This window comes from Amblyomma maculatum, chromosome 1 (assembly GCF_055883805.1).
Source record: "Amblyomma maculatum isolate TAMU_Amacu chromosome 1, ASM5588380v1, whole genome shotgun sequence".
Classification (NCBI taxonomy): domain Eukaryota; kingdom Metazoa; phylum Arthropoda; class Arachnida; order Ixodida; family Ixodidae; genus Amblyomma; species Amblyomma maculatum.
Window position 1 is genome coordinate 257118860 of NC_139344.1, and position 18746 is coordinate 257137605.

General features: G+C 41.7%; 1 protein-coding gene across 2 annotated transcripts in view; it reads left to right on the plus strand.

Moving 5' to 3' along the window:
* The window catches only part of LOC146206291 (Kv channel-interacting protein 4-like), a 529985-nt gene extending 511788 nt beyond the window's left edge, over positions 1-18197 (plus strand). For both annotated transcript variants that reach the window (XM_084590922.1, XM_084590923.1), the window contains 2 exons: positions 8840-8902; positions 16628-18197. In XM_084590922.1, the coding sequence (XP_084447048.1) occupies positions 8840-8902; positions 16628-16675 (111 nt within the window). In that variant the 3' untranslated portion in view covers positions 16676-18197. The remainder of the gene's footprint in view (positions 1-8839; positions 8903-16627) is intronic.
* The last annotated feature ends 549 nt before the right edge of the window (positions 18198-18746 follow it).

Here is an 18746-nt window from a genome sequence, read left to right on the forward strand (position 1 = left end):
TGTCCAACCAGCCATCTAGCATATTTCTTTCTTCCTCTGAATTGCTTAAACAGTGACACAGTGTCTGAAGACAAGCTACGCTCAAGTATTCTTTCAGGGACATACATCATGCCCCTATACTGACCTGTTGCAAATGTGCAGGGGCTGACATACAAACCAGAATATAAATTAGAGCTGTTAAATTGGCTAAGCAAGGCTCCTGTAATTTTCTTTTTTTTTTATGTTCATAATGTGAACTCATGGTCACAAAAGCACAAAAAAATCTTGGGGATGGCAATGATGCACACATTTAGTGAATGTCAGAATCGGAATGGTTGGTTGGTTTTTGAAATTTAACGTCCCAAAGCGACTCAGGCCATGAGGGCCACCGTAGTGGAGGGCTCGAGAAATTTCGACCACCTGGAGTTCTTTAACATGCACTGACATAACATAGCTCAAGGGCACCTTGCTTTTCATCTCCATCGAAAAGCGGCCGCCGCGGCTACGATTCGATCCCGCGTTCGTCGGTTCAGCAGTAGAGTGCCTTGGCCACTGAGCTACTGTGGGGCAAGACCAGAATGACCGCGGCTGTTGTCCACATTGTATATAAACGTGGAACAGAATATCCTAAACATGTGCATTCTTGAGAAGTAGTGAACATCATAGAAACGCTCATGCATTGTTAGCATTCATTCACAAACTCTATCACACTGCTGGAATACAAACCTTAATAACTAGACCCATGAAGCAAAGCTAAGAACAATAACACCATCTGCCTCTAATCACAGTGAAGCAAAGCTTATTGAAAAATAAGTAAACATAACAGGACATCATGGTAATGTCGGGGTAGTTTCTTGTTTTTTGTCTTGGTCACATGGTAAATGCACGCTCACAAAAACTTGTTAATTCATCCTCATGTGTTTCTAATAGGGGTGCGCAACTATTCGAAATTTTGAATATGGATTGAGTGTGTTTGTTATTCGATTAGTATTTGTATTTGAAAAACTAATATGTATTCGGAATTTACGAATACAGCAAAAAAATTTTAATTGACTGCAGCTTCCCCGCACTGTGCACTTCCCTGCTATGCTTCAATTTATGGGCTGTTCAGCGAAACATCCTCAAAACGTGACAGAGTTGTTTTGTGAAGGGGGGACCTTCCTGACAGTGTGTGCTAAGCAAAGCAGTTGACAAAACCAGGAAAAAAAACGTTATCACTTCCGTTTCACCTTAAATGTAGACAACCATCATGCAGGTGTCCATCATAAAATTACTGTGATGCAAACGGCTTTTGGCAGGTTTTTCAGGCCCAATCGATAATTTGAGGTTTCGGTTAATTCCAACATTATTTTCTGGTCCCTTGAAAACCGAATTAATGAGAGTTTATTGTATTCAACAGCGATATGACAGCTCCACCTATTTTCATGCAGGTCCTTCCTGTGAAAAAGAAAATTGGTATACGGAACCCTATATAAAATTTATACTGGATTTTTCTGTATACTGTACACTCCTGTGCAACTCTAGTTTAATTTCATTTGCAAATACCGTATTAATTCTGAAGTAAAAAAGACTAACAGTGGTTGCTATTTTTAAATATTTTTTTTTCTTCACTGATTGGATATTCGATGTTCGAAGGCATTTTTTTCCCATATTCGTATTCAATTCATATTCAAACATTTCCACATTCGCACATCCCTAGTTTCTAAATATCCAAAATGCAAGGTTTATTCTGATGTGAGTTTGCTCAAACAATGCTGTCGTTCATAGCAGAGCAGAAGTTTGGGCTAGTTGGTGCAAATAAACGCAGAAAAAATTGAACAGGATGCAAAAGAAGAAAAAAGAAGGCACTGCACGTGCTGATGTCTTCAGCATGTGTGGTGTCTCTTTCCTCCTTTTGTGTCTCATCCAGTTTTCTCTGTTTTTAAATACAGTAGAACCCCATAGTAAAGTCACTGGGACCAGCAAAAATCTTTACTATATCAGGGTCTTTACTGTATTAGTTGTTGGTAATGACATGGTCCTAAGATACTGTCTGGTACTTAAATCGGCACTTACTAAACACATATTGTTGCTTAAAGGTCCCCTGAAAGGGGTAAACAAGGAGGATAAAGAACGCCATAACACTGTTAGTTATTGAACCACCCATCATTCTCCCACAAAAATTTTCGATCTAGCTTCTGCAACACCAGAGATATCGGCGATTAAAAATTACCTTTACAGTTTTCCCTCTCAACTCGTACGCCGAAGGGAGCCATAAAAAAATAAAGAATACAAGCAAGTTCAAAGCTCCGCCCAGACATACGTCACTTCGACGAACTTCCGGTTGCCGTGCGCTCGCTCGCTGGCGTACTCGCGTCAACCCATCCTCGCTCGCACACGCCTGAGTTCGCCAGTTCACGCAGCGATGGTTAGTGTAACCGCGAACCCGTGGTTACCCTATGTTACACAGCAGACCAAACCATGGTCACACCACTAACCGCGGTTATCGCAAACCGAGCTTGACGACCTCGGTTTGCGTCGTTAACCGAGGTAATGACGGCGCCTGTTGACGAAAGCTACTCGTCGGCGCCTGAGTGCGCGAAACGTACGAGCGGGTCTGCTTCACAAAGTTATTCATTTGCCCACTTTATCACGTTTAAAGATCGATGTATAGAATATGGTGCCGCCCGACGTCTTCGATTACGGCCGACAGCGCAGCGACTGCGTACTGAAGCCTTGTCTTGCCTGCAGTATCGTTTGAACGGCTTGTTGCTGAGCAGAACGTCACAAAATGCGCGGCCTTAGCTATGAAAGTACACGAGTTTGCAACGCTTGCAGCACGGGATGCCGCGAGCAGGCTGAGGTATGTACGTTACACAATTACCGCTGGGGTGGGGCGCGCGAGCGCGGCGAACGAGGGCGCCGTGCGTGACCGTCCCTAGTCGTCGCTAGGCCTAAATTGTTTCGCTTCGAAGCCGCGGCGGTCGACGCTTTGGAACATGATCAACGCTGTCGTAAATCGTCTACTTATGAAACTGCCTTATGGTGAATCATTTCCTGCCATAGTAAAATAATTATAGGATTAACTCTGCCGATGCATAGCTAGTACGAGCAGATTGGATCAGCCGAAATGCACCAGCGGCAGCTGGCTTGAGCAGAAACTAGCTTGTATCACGGCTATCGCTCTTACCAGCAATTTGCTGCTGGTCAGCGATCCTCACGAGGGCTTCATACTTGATATTCGGCTCAGTATTCCATACGCCAACAAATTTTAGCACGCTTTATTTCGGACATCGGTGCTAACGATCCGCCGTGTCGTTCGCGAACGGTATGCGGGAGGAGGGGCCACAGCGGCGGTGTTTACGGCGGTCGAGGAGGTGCTGCCATTGTGCGGTGCTTGACCGTGCTGTTGACACCTCGTCGGACGACACTCCGGTACTCCTGAAACTACGTTATATAAATAAGATATTTGTAAATGCAGCTTCGTTCTGCCGATCCCTGCGTCGCTTCGGTTGTTGTACTTAATGGGCAATGGCCACCTAACCGATAAGGGCGGCGAGCTGTGTAACAGCCCTCACAGAGTTCGAGCAGCGCACGAGCAGACGACTTTCGCAGCTACCGGAAGTGTGTCCGTGACGTCATGGCTGCAGTGGCCACAGCGAATGGCAGCTTCTAGCAAGCCTTGCCAGTCAACTTACCCGTGACGTCACGGGTCAAGGAAATAGTTCCATGCGACACCGCCAAGCGACATTCTCTCTGCCCGCAAATTTCAAAAAACGCTGTTTTTAAAAATTAATAATAAATTGCTGGCTTTGTTCCAAGGAGTTATACTTTGCGTTAATGCTCAAAAGGATGTATTCTACACACTCAACACGTTTGTCAGTGCCTTCTTGGGGGCCGTTTTCGTGGACCTTTAATGAAAAAAAAAAGACGCTCTGAAATACCTTCCACCTCTCTGTTATCATCTCTTAGTTAAGTTAAGAATGAAATTTGTTCCTTTTTTGCTTTGTTACTAATAACTTTTTTTTTTTGCTTCTATTATGAGCTTCTTTCATGGACTTTATGTGCCTATTTTTGGCCTTCCTTAACATGCATGTACTTTAAGTGCTTAAGTATTCTTTCGAACTTAATGCATTGGTCTAAGCTCATTCCTAGCTTCCCTGGACATTAGTAACGCGTCGTCTGTCGGCAGCTAGTGGAAAACACTGCGTAACACAGTGGGTATATTTTATAGTTATGAGAAAACTAGAGAGTCCTGAAAAGTTCTTCGTGAACATGGCCGTTGTCACGAGCGACATTCACACTAACTGTTTCTGTTTCCGCTGACCATAATAAATTGTTGGATGTACCGACATCTAAAATTCCCAAGGCTATTTTGAATGTTCAGCACTAGGTTGTCCACAATGCAAACTAGAAGTGTTTATCCAGATTTCCTGAGCTTATTGCATTCTGTGGGTTCCATTTCAATGGATTGTGTTAGACTTCACCTGGAAGCTAAGCCTTGCCATTAGTAACAAGGGCTAAATATAAGTAAAATTGGGGCAATAGTCATTAATTCACATGTAATTAACTGCAGAAGCCTTTCTCATGAGTATTTAGAGAATTTTTCGTTTCCTTATAGTGCCTCAGCTTACCTGTTTGTAGTAGAAATATGCGTTTATTTAATGAAAAAGCGCTCATACAGATGCCAGAGCTAAGCAGTGATCTTGGATCTTATGCCTGTCTCCTGATTGGCCCGCCAGATCTTGATGTCACAGTTACCGTGTCCTGGCGTGGGTAATTCAAACAGTGCAGCATAACTAACTTGTCCTTTGATCATTGGCTTCGCCATTGTTTTTGTGAAACCATTACTTCACACCATCAAACCCAACCAAAGATTTTGTGAATTGCATCAGCCGAGCTCGAGTGAAAAAGAATAATTGAAGCGGAGCAAATTCGAAGCCAGGAATTTGTCATGGGAAGTTAGTATGGAACTTAGCAGCTGCAGCCGATCACTCCACGCGTTAAACTGAAACACACTCTCGCTCTTTTGCATTGCGCATTGAAAAGCTTTCGCATATTCTGCTCAGTTTTACTACATTGAAACCTTCCCATTTTTGAGAAGCCGGTTTTCAGGTAGGCATTAGCTTTAACTTGGTGCACACATGAGACTAATTCTGTGGGCCACACGTTTGTAAAAATTGGTTATATATCATAATGAAGGTGGTGAGGCAACCTGAATTTATCTTGTTTATGTCCCAAGCTTTTGGAGCAGTTATTTTTAGCATTTACCTTTTCGCTTTCACAGCAGGACCAATGGTCTTGAAATAAATTTTCAGGCACATACACCGTTTATGTCACCATCATTAAATATTTTACATTCAAATGAACCTAATTAAGTCAGTCATTGAGGAATTACAAATATACATCAAAAGCAGTTCATTCAAGTATTTTTATGTCATCTTTTTATTAGACATACGCATTTCACATATGACTTCATACTTTAAATGATCCAGGTAGAACAAGAGGAAGAAGATGGCTTACATGGTATGAAAGAGCACTGAACAAGGGTAGAGGGGGGAAGCCTCAATTTTGCAGGTCAAGCCAACATTTTTTTTCTTTCTTTCTTTCTTTCTTTATTTCAAAGTAAACAAGGGATTACATCAGACACTGAAGGATCCTTAGCCAGAGGCTAGTCGTGGATCCCAAAATGGATACAAGTATGTCTACTGACGACTTTCGATCTGCAAAGTATTTCGATCTGCGAACTGAGGCTTCATACCTTAAAGCGAGACAAATCTATATGGGATGAATATGGAGATGAGTTCACAACAAACATCTTGCTATCATGCACAAATCTCGAAAAACTAAGAAAACAACATTTATTACCCTTTTTTTTTTACCACTTCTCATTTTACTGTACCTTTCTGAAGATGGCCTTATTAAATTTGAATATGTGTGTGCATTTTTAAAAGAGGCAGGCCTTCTGACGAAACTCAAACACTTAACTTCGTGTTTGACATCTGGCGACCTTAGTTGCTTATGCACTTAATACCAAACACAACACATCAAAATGAAATTCTGAAAGCTCCTCTTTTTTGGAGCAATTCTGCTTTCAATTTAGTCCTCAGCAGCAGTAATAGACAGCGTGCAAAACGACAGCCACGTCGCTGAAGGCGAAGTTGATAAGTACGTCCAGGAGTGGAGCCGGCCGCGTCATCTGCTAGCCGTTTGTTGCTATGCAGTCGTTGCATCTTGAATTTGTTTTCCCATGGCATTTGCATCTTTGAATAAATAGCATTCGCTGTCAGTGCACTGTGACACAAACTACAGGGCATCTCCAGCAATAGTTTTTCCTTGGGGATATTTTTGAAAGCTACATAAAAGAAACACGCTAGAGATTGTATTTACTCGTCCCAGCTCGACAAGCAATACAACCGAAAGTGTACTGCTTGAGTTCACTTTGCGTTCACAAGCCGCTTGTTATTCCTGTCCTATGTGTCGATATCAATGCACTGAAACAATATGGGCATGTCATCGTGAATTCTTTGACGATCGCTACCATTCACTTTAGGGAGAGGAAACAAAATATGTTGGTTGCTGTGTAATCTTTTCATAGTTCACTTATTTAATGCAGTGGTGCATATTTTTGTGCCACTCAGTTTTTCAAGTCATTTCATAGGTTTTGAGTATATAGTAAAGACGGATATTATGAGCGTCAGGTACGAGATTGAATGAATGAAAAACGGCTCTCCAAGCACGTGGAACATGCATCTAATGGCCTATAAGCAGTGCTTGAAAGCCTTGTCTCTTAATGTTTTTGGCCTTTCATCTAAGCGCAAAAGCTTTACGAAGCGTAAAATTCATTGAAGGTAACCATTCGCATTATCGCGCTTCACGCATTTGCAGCTGTGCACGATATGAAAAGTGACTTCACCACGATATCTAATCCATCATGACGGCCGATTTTGTGGGGGGTGCTTTCACATGGAGGCGCCTAAGTAAGCATTGCCTTTAAGAGCAGAACATGACTGTGTTGTCCGGCCCCGTTTACATCGCGCATTAAATAGCTTTTATTAAATAGCCTTTATTCAGCTTGAATCAACAAACCTCAATCGTGACCTATGAGCAGTGTGTCTGTCTCGTAACACTAAAGTACTAGGCTCGACTTCCACCCCCACTTAAAGTTGACTCAGTTTTCATTTCCGCTCAGTTACTTTCTTTTTATTACGAAACATTCTCGAGAAATTTAATGTCAATCTGAATATTTCAACCTGCTCCTGAATTTTAATGGTGTATCGGTATATTTTGTTTATGGCCAATGACGATGACGGTGGAATTTCTGTGACACGTGACTGTTAGCAAGATCACGTTAAAGCCTTGTGAACTCGGCCGATAAAGTGATATAGTACCTATAAAAGAGGGGTGCTGGCACAGTGTAACGGCCGGTGGCTCAGAATGTCTCATATCTCAATGCGCGTTGTGCATATGAAGTGAGCTTGCAAAGCATTGGCAGAGTAAATAAAAAAGAAAACGAAAACAACAAATATTCTGCACAAGTAATTGATCAGCCAATGCAGTATACCCACAATAAAGCGGGGCTGAACATTGCAGCTGGTCATTTAGCACTTGTTTGTAGGAGGTACCTCGCACGCGTATGCAATAGTTTCTCCTAGGTGGCTGCAGCATCATTAATGTTCTCTCATCTACACAAAGGGGTGCCTCAATTTGATGTTTCATGCCCCCATAGAAGAAATCAGCAGGAGCTGTAGAAAGGAAGCAGAAATCTCCGCCGTCGATGTTTCTCACAGTGACGCATGAGCAGCGACTACTCGTATCCCGGAAAGACTTTTGAAAACGACCACTAGGTGGTGGACGAGGTGTATACGCATCCACCACTGGGGTTTTGGTCACTGTAAAAAAAAGGGGGCGGCTGTTCAACATCACTCCCTCAGCCTGGTTCTTACGTGACCACGCTTCTCTGTTTTCCAAGTTGCAGGAAGAATATAAAGGGGTGCACTTTGTGTCCAAAGAGGACAGAGATTGTGGTGTGTCACTAGCGTCAGCAGCAGTCACCTTCATTCTTTTATGACAGCATGCAAAGGCTAACATGAATTCGCAAAAGTGTACCTATCACCATGGGGACTGTTTTTAAAAGTGATGCACTTCTAAAAAACAGGATATTTCATACTCTCATTTGAACATAACATTTTTAAATTCTGTCGCTTAAAAGAAGTTAAAGGAGGCGAAACTTTTTGAACCCTCGTCATACTTCCTTTACTGAAGCAGTAAAGGGGAAGTGACTTTTTTAATGCATCGAATGCATTATACGGTCACAGTAGCCGCATTTGGCTTTCCCACGTGTATTCTCCTGCCATTCTTCTCCCATGTTCAGTTATTTTTGTCCATTAGTCCATCTATGCAGCTGCACTTGTGCTGATCTTGTGCTTATCCTGCACATTTATTTCAGTGTCAAGCAATGGGTCAGTGTCCCAAAAATACTGCTAGCACTGTAATACATTGGCTTTAATGGCAGCCTACCTCACCAATACTGCTTTCAGATTACATGAATGACAGAAGGGCACCCATTCATTTAACAAGTGTACATGATGGCCTCTACAAATATGTGGACTTTAATGAGAGCTCTTTTAAAGGAAGCCCTATGAGAAGGTGCCCGTACTGCAATAGGAATACGCTACTACTCCACTTCATGCTTTAGCTTGAACTATCCTTAAAAAAATGCTTTTCTTTCTTGTCTAAAATTCTAATGATATTTGCTTTTTATTTATGTTATGCACATCCTACAAGTGTAGAAAATGGAAATGTGGAGTATTGTTAGGTCTTTTGCTGCCTTTTAACTGTAGTGTTTCTCTCTCACTTTTCCTTTCACTTTTGTTTTCAGAAGCTCGACCTGAATAAGGATGGTGTTGTCACAATTGACGAATTTATGGATTCTTGTACAAAGGTAAGGATATATGCATTTTTAGCTAACAGATCTTGGTTTAGTAGAAAAATGTGGGCTGCTCATTTGTTTGGTTCTATCCTGTTCTTGTTTTTCTTTTAATATATAGTCAGTTCAGTTCAGTCGTGTCCGACTCTTCGTGACCCTATGGACCATGTCACGCCACGCTTTCCGGTCTCTCACTATCTTCCTAACATCACATAACTTCATCTGCAGCGCCTCGAGGATGCCATCTAACCATCGCGTTCGCTGCCTACCCCTTCTCCAGTGACCCTCAACCTTTCCCATATAATATATAGTAAATTGTGCTAATTTTCTTCATGCAGATTAACATGCATTGAGAGAATTCAGAACATGGTAATCTGTCTATGTATTATATCTCAGTTTATTGTTAGCTATGTATACTTACTTGCCTTAATGCCACATTGCACATTTACTAAAATCTGATGTAGATCGTAAGCTTGTCACTTTTTCTGAAGAAAATGGTTCTGTTTTATAATGGTCGTTTATAAGTTCAAGTGACTTAACTGTTGAGTTTGGCCAATTAAGTGTTGTCAGAAGCAGGACCTTTATTTTTTTTTAAATGTTTGTCTGCAAATTTGGATATCTTGTTTTGTCAATGCAGGTTGGCACCTAACTGCTAGAGTTTAAACGGATTATTTGTTGAAAAATCAGTACCATTAGTATTAGAAACCAAACTGGTAGGCATAAAGAGAGTAGATTTTAGACATGAAAAATATATAATAAGGACCAGATATATTATACAGAGTTATGTGGATTTCACATTAGAGAGTGATGGAGTAGTGTAAGGAAAACAACAGCGACATGCAAAGCGGCTCTTCCCATACGTATTGCCATGTCGCTGCATGCATCAAAGTCTATCGTACCAGCAATCAACACATTTCTTCTGGTCCACTGTTTGCCTGAGAATGTGATGAATAGAGCCTAATTGGGAATTACATTTTAGTAGCACCACTTGCCAATTTAGAAAATGCTACACAGTGCAAGAAGCATGAAAACATTAGAAAAAATGCATACGTCAGGAACTGAGAAGTGCATCTTGGAATAAGAAATTTTTGTGTCAATATTCAAGCAGAAGGAAATGAACTAAAGCTCTTCATCAATGAAAATAGAATAGTCGAACCATATGTAGATGCTAGCTAAAACACATGCTACTAGAGGATTCATCCTATGCTTAGCTTTAGCTTACATTTGAGGGCATGCACTGCAACCAAGTATGAGTGGAAACATAGGAAATGGTAGACGTTTGCAGCATTTATTTCTGAAAACAACTGAAAATTCATTGTAGAGCATGACATCACTAGTGTGTAATTTTTGCAGTTAGCTTCACATTTAAAAATGTAGGCAGGCATTAAAAAAATCTGGTGTGACAATCTTGCACAAGCAGCATTGGTCACTATCTCTTCTCGAAGGTGGCGATGGGTAGGAGGCCAGCCCCCTACCTAAGGAATTGAGGTGGAAAAGTGACTTGTGAGTGTTGCTTTGGGAGAGCAGCTGGCTTGTCCATTGCATCTTTGAATTCAATTTCATCTTCGGTTTTAGAGCGCAGCTCTTAAGGGCCAGTTTCCAGGCTGGCCGTAGACTTCGGCGTAACTGTCAGAGCAAACGAGCACAGCGCAGGGTGAAAGAGAGCGGACAAGGTGAGCAGTGTAGTATTAAGAGAGGACGAGAAGAAAAGCTAAGGACGATGTTATGGCAGGGCTGGGCGAAAGGGGCGTCCACTCCATCTGCAGGTCTGCTGCAGCTGTTCTGAGTGGCGCTGGTTGAGCAGAAGCTCAAAGGCAGGGGAGTGAAGTGATTGATTCTGCTCTTCGCTCAAATGGCCAAGCCAGCCATCATTCAGCACTGTGTGTTCTGTCTGCAATCGCCAAAGGTTTAAGCACCTCAATGGCTGCGCTCAAATTTCTCATTACTGAGTATCGTAATTGTCCGGTAAATTTTTTTTGTTCTCCTGTTTAATGGGCTACCAGCCGTGGGAGCCTTATGGAGAGTGGAGGTAGGTGGTTAGCGCTTCTGAAGGATAGAGTTTGGTCGATGAGTGGGGGATGGCACCTCTAAAGGATGAAGCTATGCGGGAGTGAGAGGGGTGTAGATGAAGGTAGACTACAGCCTCCTAGCTAGGTGGAGAGGTGGTGCTTCTGAAGGGTGGAATCTGGCAACAGTAGCTTCACCACTGACTGATGCCATATTCCTAGAGGTAGGAGTATATAGTAGTACTGATTATGCAGTAAAAGGGTTGTGCAAGTACAGATTTAATGAAAACAGAGGGTTAAGCGATGGTTGCCTCCATTGTGATAACCTTAAAATAGTTCATTTTATTACTCCTAAAGTTCTACAAATTCAGTGCACCAATAAGCCCAGTTAACCCCTCCTAGAACTGTCCAGTTCCTTTTATCACTTGTTTCGCTATTTGAAGGCGTGGTGTTAGAATTTCTATAACTGCAAAATTGCATTTTCTTGCCGAGGTTAACTGCAAAGGACAGTTTCATCAAAACTTACTTCGATTTGAACTGAATGTGAGTTGGAGGTTTAGGTTTAAGCCGAAAAAAATGATATACGTGCACTGCAGTTGTTTTGTGCAATTCGGTTTTAACCAAAAAGATCAGTATCCTATGTAAGCCATAGCTATATGTAAGCCATAGCTTGCTGGCTACTGAGTAGAAGTCAAGATCAGTCAAAAAAGAGAATTACCAAAGCATGGAAGCCAGGACAACGTTGAGACAAGATCATTGGATTAACCAGTGCAAGGTTCGTTTTTAAGCATCGCCCGCTGCTTAGACAAACATACGGTGCATACTGAGAAACTTCACTACCTCATCAAGCCTTGTCTACTAGCATAGCATCTGTTCACAAACTGTTGTCATCTTATCGGAGCCCTTGTTTGGTTCAGGAGTTTTTGCATGACATGTAAGGATATTGGTAGTGTTTGTGGCTATAACCATCAACCTGAAGGCATATACAAGCATGATGGAAAAGTGCCATGTTCTGCCTTCTGCGACAGTTAATTCAGAGGCACCCATCGTTGAACTATGTGATCAGAGTCCCTTTGCCTTTGGCTGCTTCTGCATTTGGCTGTGGTCACTTTTTCTTTCTTTCCAATCCAAAACATTGCTCTTATTGCTTTTGCTGCTTTCACAGCTCGTTCCATGACTGAAGGAGTGAGCAATCTGGCGTTGGCAAAAACTTCATATGCATTCATCATAAACAGATAAAGCTATTCCAATGTGAACATGAAAGAAAGGCCTGGTTTCGCTTATCTAATTGAGAAAAAAATATATATATACATTTGTGTCTCTTGTTGCTTCCGCTTGTTTAGTTTTTCATTTATTGGGGTTTTTGCATAACCCAGCTCTTAAAAGCAAGCTTACATTCACTTTTTTGTCTTGTGACTTGATCGTTTGACTTCATATTATTCCTTTTTTTTTTTGGCAGTAGTACAGTAAAACTTCGTTACAAGAGACACTCAAGGGACCCGAAAAAGATGTCTCTTCTCTGTGTTGATCAGTTTACTGCACATCAGCATATAAATGCATTCACACGCATTAACAGGAAATTGTTCAGGAAAGCTTAAAGAAGTTATTCACACTAGTATGTATTTTTGTGAGTGCAGAGTGTATTCCTTCCCAAATTCTGGAGGTAAACCACTTCACTTTGCAAGCCTTCCTGTTGCTCTAATACCTTTTAAGCACTCTTACATGCTTGTCACCCTCAGATGCTGACACTTTTCCTCTGAAATGTCCTCGCAGTCATCCTCTATGGCACATGTGCCATTTACTTGCGCGAGAATTGCACAGTCTGTAAGCTCTTTGGGAGCACACAAGATCCGCATCTGCAGATACGAGTTCCTCAAAAGATTCTGGTACCTCAGCAGTCTCTTGGATGCTCGCCCTAGCTTCATCTTCAAGGAAGCTTTCCACAGTATCTATATATGGGCCCTCTTACATCATGTCACTACATCATGCTTGTCTGAAACAGTTTTTCACAGCTTCACTTCTCAGACCGTTCCAGACACCTGAAATCACCTGAACAGCAAACTTCGCATCAATTACTATTGTGCAATCTTGCTGCCTGTCGAGCAACAGGCATTCTACCAACGTTGTTTTGTACAACTTGACAGAGTGCACAATGCCTTTGTCTATTGGTTGAAGGTAGAGGGTGGAGTTTGGAGGGAAAAAATAACTTTGGTGGCTTTAAGCACGAGAACTTTCGTGCTGCATTGTCCACAAAGAGAAAGACATCAAGATTCTGAGCGTTCTTCTTATGATCAAATTTTAACAGCGAGGAGTTACAAATGTTGAATGTCATTCATGCATTTTGATTTGCTTCGTAGGTGGCAGTAATGCGATGTCAGTGGCTGAAACAGCGGGGTCGTTTTGACTTTCCAATTATAGGGAAGCACTCCTTTTCAGTTCCTGACATATACAACAAAAAGGATGCTAATATGGAACAGAATTTAGCTAAGCGAATCTGAAGTGCATCATGTACGAGTTGGTACGCATCAGCTGCATTGCACGAGCACACCTAGGTTGTGTCTCTTCTAAATAGTGAAGAATTTAATCCAGGGATCTGGAAAAGTTGTCCTTAGTAACCGAGTGTCTCTTGTAGCCATGTCTCTTGTATGCTAGGTTGTTAGCATGGCAGACATAGGCAAACCAACCAAACCATTTTCAAATGTCTCTTATAACCGATTGTCTCTTGTAAAGAGATTTAACTGTTCATATGCAGCCACTACCTTAAACACGATCATGTGTGTTAGTTACTTGTACGCAACCAAATTGCTAACAAACCTCCCAGGATAAAATATACATGACTTTTGAGTGCGGAAGGATGCCATGTATATGTCACTTAACATAAACTGGTAATTCCTCTTTGGGAAAGAATATTCTTCAAAAAGAAAAGGAAAATTGCATTCTGAAATTCACACCAAAAAAAAAGTCTGCCAAATTTTAAAAAACTATAAACCGAAAAGTTCACCTACTAGATATGACATTTAAAATTCTGATTTTCCTTCTTGTTGGCCACACCAGTTGTCAGATTTTTTTTTTATGCCTTCCGGTACATTTAGGTTGGCGAGTCTGAGCCTGTCTGGGACAAAATTTAATTTTGCTGCTTCCCTTTGAAATGTGTATACAGCACTGCCTTGCCATCCTAGAAGTACACTTATTGTTGCATATTTCACACCTCATAATATTAAAAAATGCTGTTAATTGGTGGATGCTATCATTATTAATCTAAGCAGCAAAATTTTAGCATCACTGTGAGTTACCTACATTGTAGCGTATTTGCACTTACTTCTTTCACAAGGGAACCAAGCATAAAAAAAGTGCATGCTTAATATTTTGCAGTTCGAAAAAAGGTTATGGCATTGATGCAAGTAAACAAAATGGCCATCATAAATTTTGCAGGTTTACTTTTTCACCCAAAAGCAGCCTCATACAACTGTCTGTCTTTAATGTTGTTTTGTAGTTAGAGGGCACTCAGTGTTGTCGTAAGATGAGGTCTGTCTGGTGTATAATGCATGCAAGTGAAGAGGAGTCTGAAGCCTACAGCATTGCTCTGCGAGTGGATGATGGGCACCGTTCATTTAGCAGTTGTGGCAAAAACTCTAAAGCTTACAGGATGCAAGCACGTAAATAGACCTGCACGGTCGCGGTTTGATATATATTGTCTTTTTGACAAAAATTATGTATAATTGCCAAGAAATGCATTTATTGCTTTGCAGTAAAGCTCCTTGTGCTCCTTGACTGAGACAACCTTAAACTTCAAATGGCAGTGTAGGTTCTGGCATTACACTAGTTCCGCATGGGTACTCGTTGCATACTTGTTGCAGCAGTGGTTCCTGGGGTGGATTACTAGATAGGCATGGAAAATGTTAATATAACCTTGGGGATGTAAGGAATTTAGAGAGCAAAGCTTTCACACATGGTATGATAACCACACAGTCAGCATTCATTTTCATAATTATAATTTGGGAGAAGTCTTTGAGCCAGCTTCATGGTAATGTTTAGTAAAATCCCGTTACAAGAGACATGGTTACAACGGACACTCGGTTACAAGAGACACTTGAAGATGGTTTGGTTAGTTTTCCTATGTTTGTCATGTTAACAACATTGTATTTAAGAGGCATGGTTACAAGAGACACTCTGTTACTAAGGGCAGCTTTTGCAGGTCCCTAGAGTAAATTGTTCACTGTATAGAAGAGGCAAAAAGCAAATACGCTCATGCAACGCAGCTGACTTGTACCAGCTCGTATTTGCAGCAGTTTAAATTCCCTTAGCTAAATTCTGTTCCATATCAATGTCCTTTTTTTTGTTGCAGTATGGCAGGAGCCGAGAAGGAGTGTCTCCGCTTGTAAATTCAAAATGTCCCTGTTGTTTCAGCCACTAACACCACATTCTTGTGTGACTGAAACAACTAGGACATTTTGACTTCCTGGTCAAGATGAGACACTTCTCGGTTCCTCACATGTTGCGACAAGAACAGAATTGGAACAGAATTTAGTTTAGGCAATCTAAACTGCCCCACTTATGCGCTGGCATGAATTTTTGGTTACAAGAGACATTTTTTTCGGGTCCCTTGAGTTTCTCTTGTAACTAGGCTTTACTGTAGTATTGTGATTCTGATAAGATGAAGAGAAATGAAACAGCGGGTATTTTGGTGTTGGTGAAGGAAAAGCTAATGCCATGCGGCATTTTGTTTCAAATGCACACACTAATTACGGTTTCTCATATCTGTATCACCTATATTCCCTCCTACATGCTTCATTGCTTCCTCTTCTGATGGTAAGGACAAAGGGACTCAGCTGAAAAAAAGTTTCATGAGAAGCTCAACTACATTACTCAACATCACAGTTATCATCAGCATATAGCCAGCAGCTTATCGCATATGAAGCTTAGCTTATCACCTGAAAGTGTAACTTGCGTCGCTTGTTCAAGTGCAGTAATGTCAAAACTATAAAGAAAATGTGCTCTGTCTTGTATCAAGCCTTCAACCTACCAACGATGCCAAGGTTTGTTGATGGGATCCTACCAGAGTTATTGCATTAAAGCTGGACCCTCCTCTCCACTATTCTCATCTCTACGGCGCGATTCAGGTGTCCACCGAGAAGTCGTACAGCCATTGCGCCTCTCCTTTATTAAAAAGCGATTTTCATTCTTTCTTCCATCCTTCACTCTCCTTTATCCCTTCCCTCACGGCTCAATTGAGATGTCGACCGAGCAGTGAAAGAGTTGCCTTTCCTTTAATTTTTGTCTTGAATACACTGCGCACCTAGCCAAGGCTTCAGGCATTTATAGCGGGCTGTGTGTGTGCGTGTGTGTGTGTGTGTTTGAGAGAGAGAGAGAGAGAGATAATGCTTTTATCAAAGGCTACAGTCTTGTATGCACAGTGGCAAGCGTCCATCTGTGTGACTTGTGAAACTGAAGCTGGGAAAAAAATGTACTCTCTATCTGTGCATAGCAGACAGGCATTACTTCATTAGTGCGCTAAAGTGCATTGCTGGCTGCTTTTTGCAAGCTGTGGCTGACACATAGTGGTGAGCAAGCTATTGGTTTCATTTACTCCTTACATTTGCTGTCCTCTCATTCAAGGTATGATTTCCGGTAGAGCCAACTTTTTTCGTTTTTTTTTTTTTTTTTTTTTTTTTTTTTTTTTTTTTTTTTTTTCACTTTTATGGAACTTATCGAGGTGCCTTACATCTCTTTGCAGGATGAGAACATTTCAAAGTCCATGTCCGTCTTGGACACTATTCTGTGATGCTGCAACTGCGTAAAGACAAGAGCAGCTAAATCCTTTGTTCGACAGCGAGTGAAGGGTGCACACGAGAGCGGACGCTGCAGGCGGTCGGCAGGCACAGCCCATGCCCTGGTGGCCCCACTCATCGGGACCCACTCCTGCACTCCAGTGTGACGAAAGCAGCAATGGCAGCCCGTGACTCGTACCTCCTCAAGTGCCAAGTAAACATTGTGGGTCTCTGCAGCGGGCTGCTTTGTGTCTGGGGACAAGGTGAGGCTGGCCAGTGCCTGCTGCCAAGCGTCCGAAGCGTGTGGAACTGTGTACGCTGTTCTCGGTTTAAACGTTATCAGGGTCTGGGCGCCCAGATTGTGGAACTGTGACAAATTTGCCAAACAGGTTGGCCTGCAGCCAGCTTAGCTTGGTGGGGCAAAATTTCTTCTGTGCAAATTTTGTGTTTGCAATCTGATCTGTGGACTTTTACTCTTTGCCATTGTCTTTTCACTCTTTACTCTCATATTGTTTACTCTATCATAAAATTCTATCCTTTGGTTATGCATGGTTCTGCTTTTTGTTAAATTATCAGCTTCAAAAATTTCTGGCAAATAAAGTTATTTTATTTTTCTACCAGGCCACCAGGCTCACATAAACCTTGTAATGAATAATGGTGGCTGGTATTTTATGTAGTTACTGCTAAAGCAACGTTGAACCAGTTAAATTCAGTATGAGGGGAAGACGGCATCCCCGGTAAAGAAAGTAGCGAGTCCTTGTACCTGATTCATTGCATACTATTCTACAGTCGCCTGCTGCTTGTGCTTCGACATAAATTTCCTTTTACTGGAAAACATATGCTAGATTTCAAGAAATTGTTGATGTCAGACACCACGAGCACCAGGTGCACCTAAATGTTTCACATTGGTAGGGAATCTGTTATCAATAATTACTGTAATATTCCCTGCTTTACTATAGAAATCAAGATGCAGTGATTAGTCCTTTCTTTTTTTGGGATGCACTAATGATATTAAGCAGACTTTTCTTTATTGAAATACATTCCATGCATTTATATGCATATTGGTCTTACTTTACTTTTCTCCCAAGTTCGACCTAGAAGGACTTCACTGATAGAAATTAAAATGCTGCCACTTCTTTTATAGAACATGCACTGTTGTCTCAAATTTTCATGTTGTTCTCTCTTCTTAAGGGACAACTAGCAACTGTTTTGGGACATGTTATTTAACTGTGAGGCTTTACTCATATGTTAGGTAGCAGGCCATTGTATGGATGTCCTTCATCCTGCACCCACGTTACGGGCTCTCTGGACACAATGTAACCAGAAACCGCTCAAGGTGTCTTCACATCTGTTTTTCTAGAAATCATGAGAGACTACAGGCAGTCCTGACAAGGTTTGTCCCGGAATAATTTGCGACCTTGTTTGTATCAGAGTGTGTTGCCAGTAATTGTTCCACCAAACCAAGCTGAAATATTTTGGCCTTTTTTATGATTTGAATGCTGTTGTTATGTGACTGCCCACTACTTTTTTTTTTTTCTTCTTCTTTTTTTGGACAGCTGCATTGTACTGACCCGTGAATCTGGGTACCTGCATTGGTTCTTCACTTGTTCTCTGGATGTGCATAGCAGATCGGTACTTGATGCTTCCATGCTCTTTCCTTTGTGGGGGCCCTACTGAGATGATGTCTGAATCCATGTGCCATTTCAACCGAGCAAGCCCATCAGTGGTGGGTGTGCGCATCACAGGCGCTCTCTTGATAGCTGTTCCCTGGGCAGCGTTGCACACTCTACATATCTCACTTTATTTGCGCAAAGTTTGCTGGATTGATGCATGCAGATGTGTTGGCACCAGCTGCTCCATCATATCCCTCTTGGGAATGTTCTGTGTCAAGCATGTTGAAGTGCAGTGGAAGGTTGGCTTGACAAAGTACACTGTCGTAACTTTGCCAGGCAAGCCTTTTCATTTGGACGACCCTGCAAATACTCTAGTTTGTTTCACTTCCATTTTTAGACTTTTAAAAAATTGCTTTGATGCAGCTTTTATGCCCAGCTCAGCATAAGAATGAAAGTGTGTTGTTACAAATGA